We start from the raw sequence: 12,597 nt of genomic DNA on the forward strand, positions 1-12,597 counted from the left end.
GAGGAGCCCACGTTACCCTGAAGGGGGAAGATTTTGGTGACTGTTTTCACAGACCAGATCCTGGAACTCAGGGAAAAAGGCTAATTCCTCCCAACCAGAAAGTCTGTAAGGGTTTATGGTTAAGAATCCAAATTAGAACACGAGTGACCTAGAGTTGTCATGGCAATGGGGACTTGAAAGTCAGATGTCATCCTGCCACCAGTCAAAAGTCAAGAGGTGACTTGGGTGGGACTCTGGAAACGTCTCTGGGATCCACAGGAGTGCAGGCAGGCACGCTGTCCCTCTCCTCTCTGAGAGGACTCACTCTCTCCCTTGAAGAGTGTCCCCCTTCCCTTTCCTAGCCCTTCAGTCAACTCATGCCCATTACTCTGAGTGACGTGTCTGAAATCTCTCTGACTTGATCTCAAGAATTGGGGTTTGACTGGTGTCTGGGGGGAGTCTTCATGCTGCCTCAGTTTCCCAGAAAGCCCCAGCCCTGTAACAGAATCAAAAAACAGGAAGAAGAAAGGAGGAACTTTAAGGAACCACATGAAGCAGCAACAGCAAAATGGTAGCGAATACTTTATTTCATCAGGGGCTTGGGGAGAACTTCCTGTGGCTCTCAGCCAGCACTCCCCTCTCCCGTCTCCCGTGATGTGGGTCAGCTGCTTTATTCTGTTTCCCATCTTTCTTCTTGCCCTATTATCTCGGCCTTTCTCTCTTTAAACACAGGATCCCCAGTACTTGTCTTAAAAGACAGACGCTTTCCACACGTCGGAAAAGCCTAGCATGAGGCCCTCACAGAACCAGCAGTGCCACATGGGTTGGCTTACTCGTTGGGCTGCGACGTTCCTGATGGGCTCTTGGATTGGGCCAGTACTGTTCCCACGGAGCAGAAAGCAGTTCAAAAGGCCTCTTAGGAGAGATTTGGGCGTAGGAATGGGAAACACCATATAAACAGCGAAAAAATACATCTTTTCAGGTTGTTGGATTTCTTCTTCATCTTAAAAAAATCTAGACATCTTTCTTTACACACACACACACACACACACACACACACACACACACGTGCTTGTAATGTGATTTTCATCCTAAGCATTGCAGGTTTGACCTCAGATAGGCTGAGGACTGTCACTCAGTCTGTAAGTTTCCTCTGGACTTGTTTCCTCATTAAAAAAAAGTTTGAGTTCAAACACTGACATCACGTAAAGATGCCAGTCTTCATACACCTTTACAAAAGTAGAGATTGCAGAGTATGATACACTAGTACAAGTTTTACAATAATACAAGTAAAACGCATAAATTACAATGAGACAGAGGAAGCCTGGGGTTTGTCTTCTGGGGTTTGCTGAAGGTGATCCTTCAGCAGTCGTATTGCTGTAAAGAAAATGAAATACGCATTAGGCTATGATCAGGATGATGAACAATGGCGGGTCCCTCCTTTACATTCCCATTTGAGCAACAATGACCTGAACTTCAGCAGAGCTTTGGCCCACTACTGTTAGGGTGTAGACAATAGTTTCCTAAACAAACAGGACCCATTGTCTTCCCCAGTAAAGCTGCAGAAGAAACCCACCGGTTTCCACGGCTTTGAGTGTGTCTGCCCGGGGTTCTCGTCTTGGGGATTTAGAAGACAATGTCACAGGAGTTTCCCACTGGAAATTCAGTGTGAGTAAACTTTCAAATTATGCTACCAAGTTAGGGACCCACTGTCCTACACTAAAGCCTGGTCCTTTGATAGTGTCTTTTGTCTAATAACAAGCTAAGGGATCTTCCACAATGTCAGGGGAGCAGCCACCCTTACAGTGCAGGATGGGAACCCAGTGTCTGGCTTAGCTCAGGAGAAATAATCACTTCCTGCCAAATCAACCACTGACTGATTTCTTATGCCTGATCTCAGTGTCAGGACTCACTGACTTTAAACTCTGCTTCCCTGTGAAATTCAAGGCTAAAGATAGATCCAGGCAGAAGTCCCAAGAGGATTCTTTTCTGCAGCCCCCAACCCTGTGACCTGAAAACAGCCCCACCCCAAAGGGTTCCCACTTGGTTGTTTTCCTGGAAATTTGGCAGGATCTCAAAGAAATTTTTAATCCCACTGTGCTAGCCTGATAAGGAAAACTAGATTTTTATTTTAACTTCCCTTCAAAAATTATAGAAAGTTTCCATTTATTTACAACCAAGTTTTTCATGATTGCAAGGGACTTTTAGTTTCTGTTAGGTTTTTGTCTTATTTTAAAAGAAAGTTAAGAGAACTGGAAACAGAAGTGAATGCTTTGGAAAATATACATGAAATAAGTGTCAGTTTAACTAATCCCATTTCGTAGAATAAGACATAAAAGGAACTCCGTCCCAGAACTGGACGGACACTTGACTTCCATCAATTCAATGGTATGTATCTTTCAGGAGAATAGAGAAACAAGAACTTTCCCTGCTTCAAAGAAATGCATAGTTCTCTCCTAAATCATATCCTCAGGAAACAAGTGCTTCCTGGTGTTCTTTCATGGGGAAAGGTGTTTCAGAGTTGCTTTTCAAAGGCTGCTAGTGCTCAGCAGCTTAGGTGCATTTGTGACTCCTTATTAGGAAGGAATGATATAAAATCCAACAGGGCAGCGAGTGTAGTACCAGGTTAAGAGCAAGCGTTGTGGTTCAAGATGATCAAGGAATTGAAGCCTGTTGCTTCCTGACTAGGTCATCTCAGACACGTGACTTGATCTCTGAATCATAGTCTCATCTGAAAAATGGTTTGAGTAATGAATGTGGCCTCTTCCTTATGTGTAGCAGTTGGGAACATGAGAGCAAGCAAAGAGAGGGTAGCTCAGACATCTCTTCTGTGTCTGTGTAACCAGAGCAGGGTAAGTGAAGGGGGCAATGGATGTGACCCTAAAGTGGGCACTTTGTCTATGGACTGCATGCTCCTATGCCCCTGGAGCCGACTGCAGAGATCCAACATGACCCAGAGACCACAAGGGTCAAGAAAGACTGGGGTTGAGAGCAAAGCTGAATGTCCTGGGTGCATTGCCACAGAGACAGTGAGAACGAGTGCCAGCAGGCTGAGCAGAGTTGGGTTTGCCTTTTCTCTTTGATGAGAGAGAACGGTGCATGATGGGAACTGAAGACACTGGACACAGGACAGGACATATTTACCCGGGTTCTTACCTGTTGGCGGGAGCAGCAATACCCACAGATGCCTCCAAGCACTCCGTTTATTACTTGAATGAGACACAGGACGAATTCAATTCCACCAAGAGCCAAGAGGATAGAAAAGAGAGTTACATTCCACTCTACAATGTGCTTGGGCTCCTTGCACTGGGACCAGGTGGAGGTGTCCAGGAGGTACCTGTGGGCAAGAGGAGAAGCTCTCACGTGGGGCCACACCTAATGCGATGGCTCATGAGTGACTTTTTTGATGGTGGTTAGAAATCCACACTTTATAATGATGTTTATATTCTCTAACAGACATGAATTCTTGGAAACACAAACAAAAATGCAAAACTGTATCTACGCCATGCTTAGTGCTAAGTAAAATCCATGTATGTGTATGGGTGTGAACTAGCAGCAGATGTGGAAAAATGAAAACAATTCTCATATTAAGGTAGTAGAATTACAGAGAATTACTTTTTACTCAGCTTTCCAATGTATCGTTGCTTAATTGCTATCTCTATAAAAGGCAGTTGAATTAATATTTATTTAGTTATTGAGTTATCAGGTTTAGTAATGTAAAATATCAATATTAAGTTAATATTGACTTAGTTATAATTTCTTTACATTAGTTATTTGGAATTTTAAGATATTAATTTAGGTCATTTCATTAAAATACAATTTGTTCCTTCTGAAAATTATCCAAATTCTGCAAAGTTTGGAAATTTAATACGAAAGAGTTTTCAACTGAGACATTGTAAACAAAATTAGTTTTTGCTTTTTTTTCCCCAAAGGTAAAGATCCATTTTTTAAAGTATTTTTTTAGTTGTTGATGGACCTTTATTTTATTTATTTATTTATATGAGGTGCTGAGAATCAAACCCAATGCCTGACACATGCTAGGCAAGCGCTCTACCACTGAGCTACAATCCTAGCCTATATCTTTTGCTTTTAAGGAATAAGTTAATTTTCAACAGGAAACACAGGTATTAAATCTGACCAAACCAAAGCCTCGCCTTCAGTCTCATGATGCTGTGCCCACACACCTAGACCACATAGCACACTGCACTCACAGCATTAAGAATAGTGGAGCACCCGTTACAAATTGCACACCAAGCCAGATGTGGGGCTATGATGGGGAACTTATCATGGGCTCTGTCCTCTAAGAACCCAGTGTCTAGGGGAAGAGACAAGTACTAGCAATCTCAGTGCCAAGTGCATTGACTGGGTAACTCTAAGGCCAGAGAGGAAGGGCAACTAACCTAGTCCTGGAAGAGCACCTGAGGATGTACTTATTCAACAAGGCTAGCTCCATGAAGGTAGGAATCAGACCTATTCAGCTCTGTATACCTAGCTGCCAGAACAGTATCCGATACATAGTAGGTACCAAACACATTTTTAAAGTAGTTCAGTGATAAATAACCACCTGAAGTGACTTTGCGAAAAGTCAGCAAACCTTGCTGAGGGTGTGTGTGTGTGTGTGTGTGTGTGTGTGTGTGTGTGTGTATACACATATATATATATGATTTCAGGCATTATCTATGTACCTGAATATTCTTCATGTCTGAAAAACAAAACAAAGCAAAACAAAAAACTAAACTATAGCTCTGATTACTTTCCCAGAATTTTAGCCTTTGCTAGATCATAGAACATTTGGAGTCTTGATGAAGTAGGATTCAATCATGTGGGAAAATCAAGAATTGACTTAACTCCACAAAGAAGTCTGGTACAATTCTTTGCTTATCACTTCTTCCTGCCACAGCAGAACAAAGGAGCTTGAAACTCGAGACCTAACTTTGGAACAGTCCATTAAGCCAATCAGAGATTCAATTTGCTGGTTTTTAAAACAAAATTCTGTCCTAGCTCTGCCTTTCTACATCAGTGGAGCAAAAAAAAAAAAAAAAAAATCAATATTTTCAGGTCACAACATCAAAAATTCCTTGGCTCCAATCGGCTACTGGGAAACCAATCAGTGGTGTGGGACTTTTAGTTCCTACCTGTGGAAGTCCCTGGACGGGCTCAGAAGAGGAGGGACACAGAAGAGCTCCTTGCAGAACTAGGGCGGATAACGAGAGCAGCACACAAACAACTATAAAATACTCCCACCTCTCCCTGCATTCCAACTGCTTAAATCACAAGGATTTTAGAGGGCGTTTCGTGCTGTAGTTTTGTATGTTTACACAGACATGAGCGATCGTCTTCTAACAGTACTTTCTGAACAAAGATGAATCACATCAATGACCATTTTGAAACTAAAACTTAGAACTCCTGTAAGTGCCAATTTTACTTCAGAGGCTACCATTGCGTCACGTTGGTTGTAAGCTAGGCAAACAGCTCACAGAGAAGGTGCTCACTGTGCGTCAGCCTCTATGAGAGAATTGCATGTGTATTATCTCATTAATTCTCATACCAACTGCGACTGGTTTTATTTTTCAGATGGAGGAACTGAGATGCAGAAAGGTCAGTTCACTTTTTCCTGTTCTCAGAGAGGAAGTGGAACTAATTCTAAGTTCGTGATCTCACAGGGGTGGGTATATACACATACATAGATGTACCCACAGCATCACCAATTGCTGTACAATTCATGGAGGACAATACTCTTGCAGATAAAAGGGTAATTCAAATTCATTAATACTATTTGCATTCCCAAAGTTCAAAACCAAAACTTTCCAAATTCACCTTTAAGAAGCTGAGTCAGGAAAAGATTGACTCAGAATCAAATCCTGCTCAGAGAACTATGGGACTCATTCATTACTACACACCTCAGTTTCCTGTTTCTCTTTCTTTCTCCATAAATGATCAAAAGTAAGGGCAATGTAAAATAATGTGAGCTCTAAAATTATTCTGGTTTTAAGGTTATAAATAAGACCTTTTTATACAGCCTCATAATTTTAAATAAAGGGTAGATCATACATAGTTCCGATCTTGTGTCCGAGAATGTGTGGATATGGGAGTGGGTGTAGGATCTGTCCTGGGTTTTTGTTAAGGTCCTATAGCTGCCATTCTTATTATATGAGGATACAGTAACATTGTCTTATAAAATAGCCCAGCATCACATTTAATTGGCTGAGTATTCTGGAATAGCACAGGATCTGTGTGAGCACAAACCCTCCAGCTGGCCTGCCCAGGTTCAAATACTGACTACCACTTTTTAGCCCTGTCGCCTTGGGTCAGTTATCCGTCCCTCTCGGCCTCGTTTTTCTCATCTGTAAAATAGGATTAATAATGGAAGTAACTTCAAAGGGCTTACGAGGACAGAATCCAGGAATGTATTAAAGAGCGCGTGGGACGTGTCCGGGTCAGGCATGGCTGTCCACCCTGGCCACAGTCCCTGAAGTGCGCCTGTGTCATTGTGAATCAAGGCTGGCCGGGTGGATGGGTGAATGACCCCTTCGTGCCATGGGGCGGTGGGTCGGAACAGGTCGTCGCGAACAGAACCATTACGTACTGGCCCTCGGTGTTGGCAAAGGTGTAGTTCCACTGGTTGAAAAGATCACGACACAGGGGTCCTTCTGCGAGGCCCAGAGCGGCCACGATGACGCAGTAGCCAGACCCTGCGATTCCGATGAGGGCGGCCAGGACCGAGGAGAGCAGCTAGGGAAGAGAGAGGACGCGGTCAGCCTGCGGGACAGAGGGCGGCCGGGCCGGCGGCCTCGCCCCCAGCGGAGGACCTACCGCGCATCTCTTGCCGCAGTTCTGGTGGCCGCAGCAACCGCAGCAGTCCTCCTCTTCCAGCCCGATGAAGACGAACGCCGGCAGGAGAATCTGCTCGGGAAGCAAACCAAAGTCACGCTCCTCCCGGGGTCCTGGGGGCAGGCCCGGCAGCCTTTAGGAAAGTGGGTCTACTTCTGATGGTGTCAAGGGCTCAGGTGGAGGATCTCAAAGAATGAAAAAGCCGGAGGAGAAACAAACTAAATGGAACACCTGCTGGATCTCGTGATGTGTCAAAGCCTCTGCAGGGGCCCGGGTGATGCTCAGCTGCCTAGTGTGTGCACAGCGCATGCTCAGGACCTGGGTTCCTTCCCCAGGGGGTGGGGGCACTCAGCAAGCGGGACCACAGAAGGCAGGGGTGAAATATAACCTGTGCGCTTATTCCGCTAGATTCATAACTGTTCCAGACACAAACTCTGTTTTGGAACCATTAAACCCTATCTCGAAGTCTGACTTCTTTCCCTAGAAAACCATAATAGATACTCACAAATCCTTAATAGAATCACTGAAACTATTTTGTAAGTGGGACAGATGAAAGCCATCTATAACAAATAGGATCTACATCTTTGAAGATACAAATGTACTGTTTTAGCATAACAATAAACCTGTTTAACTAAATGGGGTTTGAAATATTTGCATTTTAAAGTCAAAAGAAACTTCAAGTGTAATGTTAACTTATAGATTATGATCATGTTAATTTATATTAATTACATTTGTATTAATGATTGCATGATAATAATGCTTAAACTCAAAGAAGATTTGCCTTGCCATAATTGACATGCTGGGTTTAAACGTTTTAGTGTCTTTTACTTGACTAAGAAAAATTATTCTGTATGGTATTAACACTTGCATAAAATTTCTACTTAAAATACTTAATCCCAGCATTTTGAAGCAACAAACTCCAGTTTGCCCACATTCTTTCAGGCTGAGGCTGAAGCTAATACTTTCAGCTCCCAGGTTGGCAGGCAAATTCCTCTCACTTCAATAAAAACAGACCTTGGAAAAAATCACATGCTCCACTATTAACTTCAGACTGATCTGCTAACTGTAGGATTTTTCCTAGACACCACGCCCCAGGAGAAAGCTTACATTCTTTCTAAATAGCACTGTACTGAATTCATTATTTTTCCCTGTCACAGATGCCTGAGAATAAACAGCAGAGAATTTGGATCCCAAACTGTGGATTTAGTACCTGCCAACCCCTCTCAGCTCCCCAGAGGAAATGTTGAACAACTAGCCATTCCAGGGCCAGAAACTCTGTGATCCCTCAAACCTGGTTTAACTGAATGTGTGTTTCCTAACTGGGGAGTCAGAGAGTTTAACAAAAAGTAGGTCGCTTTTAGCTAAGATTAGTGAAACAACATCTAACAAAATTAATAAAAAAGCCTAACACGATCTTTTGCAATCTGTTTTCAAAAGAAGGAGCAAAACAAATCACTAGACTTGGAAATATGCGTGGCAGGAAGCCTATGACAATGATGAACACTTCCCGTCAACAGAATTTTCTGAGCTTGTGATAGTCTGAAGGACTTACCAGCACGCCCCCTCCCGCGATGCCAGAAAAGAACCACACGAAGCGACTGAGGTGGTCCTCAGAGGCGTACTTTGTCTCCCCGTTGGGAAAATAAAGCAAAATATTAGCCACAATGCAGAGGATGGCGAGGCACACCAGGGAATGTCCGATGCATCGGGCGCACTTGCCGTAGCACATGGTGGTGGCTGGAGCCTGTGAGGTTTCTGTCCCCCTTCTCTCTGTCTTCAGTCTGTGCTACCCAAATCAGATGAGAGTGCCCGGGTATAGGAGAGCAAAAGCACTCCCAGCCCATTCCTGCTACCTCTTAAATACTGGGAGTTCTTAGTCACCGTGGATGAGGTCCTTTGCTTTCATTGGTCCTGACTGCAGGCTCCCGGCTGGGGTGGAGGATGTGGGGGAATGCCCCGCCCTTCAAATGAAATCTTGGGACAAGCGAAACCAGGGGCAGGACGTGAGAAAGAGCTCCTGTCATGGGCAACAGAGAAAATGATTAATTCTCCACCAGGAATTCGCTGTGCAACTCCTCCCCAGGATCAAGCATCGCGACTGGAAAGTCTAACTGAACTTTCCAGTAACTGCCAAATATCCACGGTGTGACTGCCTTGGCTGAGACTGAAAGGCAGCAGGCTGGGACCCTCCTCCTGGCAGCCATCTGGACGGCCTCCAGGCTGAGGGCTCTGTGCTCACTTCTACCTCTGCTGCTGATTTAATGTGTGACCCGGGGCAAGTTTCCTGAGCTCTGAGCTCCCTTCCTTGTCTGTTAAGAGGCAAAATGTCTTTAAAATTACAGAGTCGACTTCTTTCCTCTGTCCGCAGAGAGCTCTGCAAGAAGGATCCTCCTACAGCCCAATCTCCCTGGACATCTGCCTCCAGAAGAAATCTGCACCGCACAGAAGTGGCCTCCGTCGACACAGTGGGCTCTGGCACTTTTATTCCTGGGTGTTGCTGTCAGGCAAAGCCATGTCAGGAAGGGCCAAGGAAGGTACAACGCTGGGGGAGGATAAGAGGAGGGGAGGAGGGCAGGAAGAGAAGAAGGAGGGAGGGAAAGGATCAAACATAAGAAAAGGACTTGGCAACGCTGATAGAACCTGGGGTGAGAGAGTCAGAACACACCGACCTGGGCGTGGAAGAGAACAGTGACTCACCCAACTGGGTCCCAAGACGAGATTTCCCAGACTTCCCCCATGAGGGCAGAGACAGGCTGTCAGTCTCATGTTCTAGTGTGGCTCCTTGCAGAAGGAGGGGTTGAGCATGGATGAATTTGACCCTTAAAGAGCAGGTGGTGGGGTAGGAATGGTGACCCAGGTGTGGCCATGACTGGACAGGCCCCCTTACCAGGACAGGAAAGAATGTGGAAAAAAGATGAAAAAGGCCAAGGAGTCTCAGGAGACTCAGGGTAAGGCCAGAGTCTGAAGGAGGCCAGCTGGGGTTAGTGGGAGGGCCCGGGAGGAAGTGTGACCTGAGCATCCTGAGGGGGGAGATCACAATCTAGCCTGGCCTGAGGGAGCAAATCAGCTTTGTCCCCAAGAGCTTAAATCTGTATCCTTCTTTTCTCCACATCCCCTGAGTCAACAGGGCAGAGATAAGGAGAGAGCGAGGATCTCAGAAAGAGACCCCAGCTCTGCTGTTCCCCAAGTTTGTGGCCTCAGGTAAGTCACCTACAGTCTAGGACCGTTTCCTCATTCCCCAAAAAGAACAGGACTAGACAAGAGGCACCTTGCCACTTGTTAAGGGGTTCTTAACAAGTTGGTGAGACTCTTACAATATTGACCCTCTCCCCAGAGAAAGAAATGAACACATTTACAAACAAACACCTTTTCCGTTCTATTCTGGGGGTTCCCAGACTCCCTGAAGCACATTAGTGAAGTCTCTTCCACATTTCCTGAGGTGTGTCCTGTCTGGGGACCACAGGAACCACACATGCAGATTTGGGGCCCCACCCCTCAACATAATGAACAGGAATTTCTAGGTGGGGCCCGGTAATCTGCAATGTTAAACACTCTCAGTGAGTCATTTGTTCCCTGGGGTCTGGGATGGCCACCCCAGGTAAGTATTATTTGTACTAGATTCTCTCTGAGGCCCTGCACACCAATGGCTGCCCAGATCCTGTCAACATGTTGCAGGAATACAAACCGTGGGGGACACCTGTGATTTTAACTTGAGCTGACAGAATTTCACTTAAAATGAGGGGTCCCTTCCCCTCGCCCACCCGCCTGACCTTCCGGGCGGCACCCTTTGCCTCTGCCCTTGTAATGATCACCTGACCCTGGAAGAAGCAGGGTCTTTTCTGGTTTGGCTCCTTGCTTAAGGCCAGGTGTGCTTTTCTGGGACAATTTCTTTAGCCACTTGTCCATGGTCCTAGCCAGACCTTGCCCAAGAGATGATCTTGACCTTCCTCCTGGCCACAGACTCTTTCCTGTTCTGAACTGCCATCTCCACAGACGGGTGGGATTCGGTTCACTCCCAGCCCCTGGCCCTGGCCCCCACTTCTGTGTCCCTGTCTTCCCATGTTGACATTTTCTTCTTCTGGACCTTTATTAGCAGGATTCTGCTCATTTAGAATTTGACCATCCCTGAGCTGAGCATCTGAAATCTAAAACATTCCAAAATCTGAAACCTTCTGAACGTGGATGTGATGCTGCGAATGGAAAACCCCACACCTGCTCTCCTGTGACAGGTGCAGTCAGAACACAAGTACACAGAAAATATTGCATACAGTTGCCTGCAAGCTCCACGTATAAGTTATGTGGGAGACATAAATGAATTTTGTATTTCGACCTGGGTCCCATTCCCAGGATATTTTATCAAGTATATGCAAATATTCCAAAATTTTGAAAAAGTCCAGAATCCAAGTTACTTCTGGTCCCAAGTATTTTCGGATAGGAGATATTTGACTGTGTCACCTTCACAAAGACGCCCTCTCTGAAGACCTAAATGAGGCTCTGCCCCCACCAGTTACTCTCCAGTATATTGCCCTGGTCTGTAATTATCACAGAATTTATCATCCCCTGAAATTATTCTATGTATTCATTTGCTTCCTTTTCTATTTAGTCTCCCCTCCCTTCCCACAGAGTTCCAGAGTCTTCTGCCTTGTCCACCATTGTTTTCCCCACATAATGGGCACTCAGAAAACATTGTCGACTACTTGAGTGAATAATACCAGGGAATCGGTGTGTTGTGAAGCCTCTTCTTATGAGGTGAATGTCTCATTTCCTCCACCCTCAGTTCTTTCTTTTTTTAATATATATTTTTTAGTTTTATGTGGTGCTGAGGATCAAACCCAAGGCCTCACACATGCTAGGTGAGCACTCTACCACCTATTCACAACCCCAACCCCATGAACCACAACCCCAGCCCCCACCCTCAATTCTGTTAGGCCTCTCTGAGCTCAGGATCTCCTTACAAAGTCCCCAGGCTGTTTGTTTAGTTCAAATTCTTAACCACTCTCTGTTCCTCAGTTTCTATCAGTCATTTATTTGACAATATTTACTGAATTCCCATTAGTTTCATATTTTCTAAGTGCTGGGAATACAGCAATAAGCAAAACAAAACAAAAGAAAATCCCTACCCTTCAGGAATGTCCACTTATTATCATTTGACTCTGGGAATGTTCCCCAAGAACTCATGTATTGAAGGATGGTCACCAATGCAGCAATGTCCAGAGGTGGGACTTTGGGGACTGACTGGGTCATGAGGGCTCTAATTACATCAGTGGATTAATTCACTTGATGGATTAATAATTTGAGTGTACTACTGGGAGGAGGTGTAAATTATAGGAAAGTGGGTCATGGTAGGAGGAAGTAGTTCACCGGGGAGGTGCCCTTGGGGACTATATCTTGTCCCTGGTCCCTTCCCCCACCCCACTCCTCGGTTTCCCTCCACTTCCACCCCTTCTCTCAAGCAAGGTGTCTGTGCTACATTTATGATGCGTTTGACTTACTGTTCTGGAATTTCACCCTCCAATACATGTTAGATCCCCTTTTTATCTTTCCTGACAAAATGTAAATAGTAGAGTTCCTCCTCTGTCTCTCTGCTTCTCACCATGAGGGGAGATGCTTTCCTCCACCAGACGTGTCCGCCATGATGTTTTTGCCTTGGACCCAGCTGACCATCTACTGAAATGTATGAAACTGTGAGCCAAAATAAATGCTTCCTCCTCTAAGTTGTTTTTTTTCAGGTATTTGCCATAGTATGCTGAAAGGATGAACACACCATTCTATTGAAAGGAGAGAGAT

At 45.0% G+C, this 12,597-nt stretch overlaps 1 protein-coding gene across 2 annotated transcripts; it reads right to left on the reverse strand.

Annotated features, from left to right (window-relative positions):
* Positions 1-1,019: 1,019 nt before the first annotated feature.
* TM4SF1 (transmembrane 4 L six family member 1) lies at positions 1,020-8,662 on the reverse strand. 2 transcript variants are annotated; one of them, XM_079100508.1, is made up of 5 exons: positions 8,363-8,662; positions 6,793-6,882; positions 6,566-6,711; positions 3,136-3,316; positions 1,020-1,356 (listed from the first exon to the last, which is right to left on the reverse strand). In XM_079100508.1, exons 1-5 carry the CDS (start codon positions 8,537-8,539, stop codon positions 1,342-1,344), a joined length of 609 nt encoding a protein of 202 aa, XP_078956634.1. In that variant the 5' UTR covers positions 8,540-8,662; the 3' UTR covers positions 1,020-1,341. The 2 variants fall into 2 exon arrangements, with proteins under 2 accessions (XP_078956634.1, XP_078956633.1); XM_079100507.1 differs by having other exon boundaries at positions 1,020-1,317; positions 3,111-3,316; positions 8,363-8,661.
* Between the last annotated feature and the right edge of the window lie 3,935 nt (positions 8,663-12,597).

This window comes from Sciurus vulgaris (genome assembly GCF_902686455.1).
Source record: "Sciurus vulgaris genome assembly, chromosome: 10".
Lineage (NCBI taxonomy): Eukaryota > Metazoa > Chordata > Mammalia > Rodentia > Sciuridae > Sciurus > Sciurus vulgaris.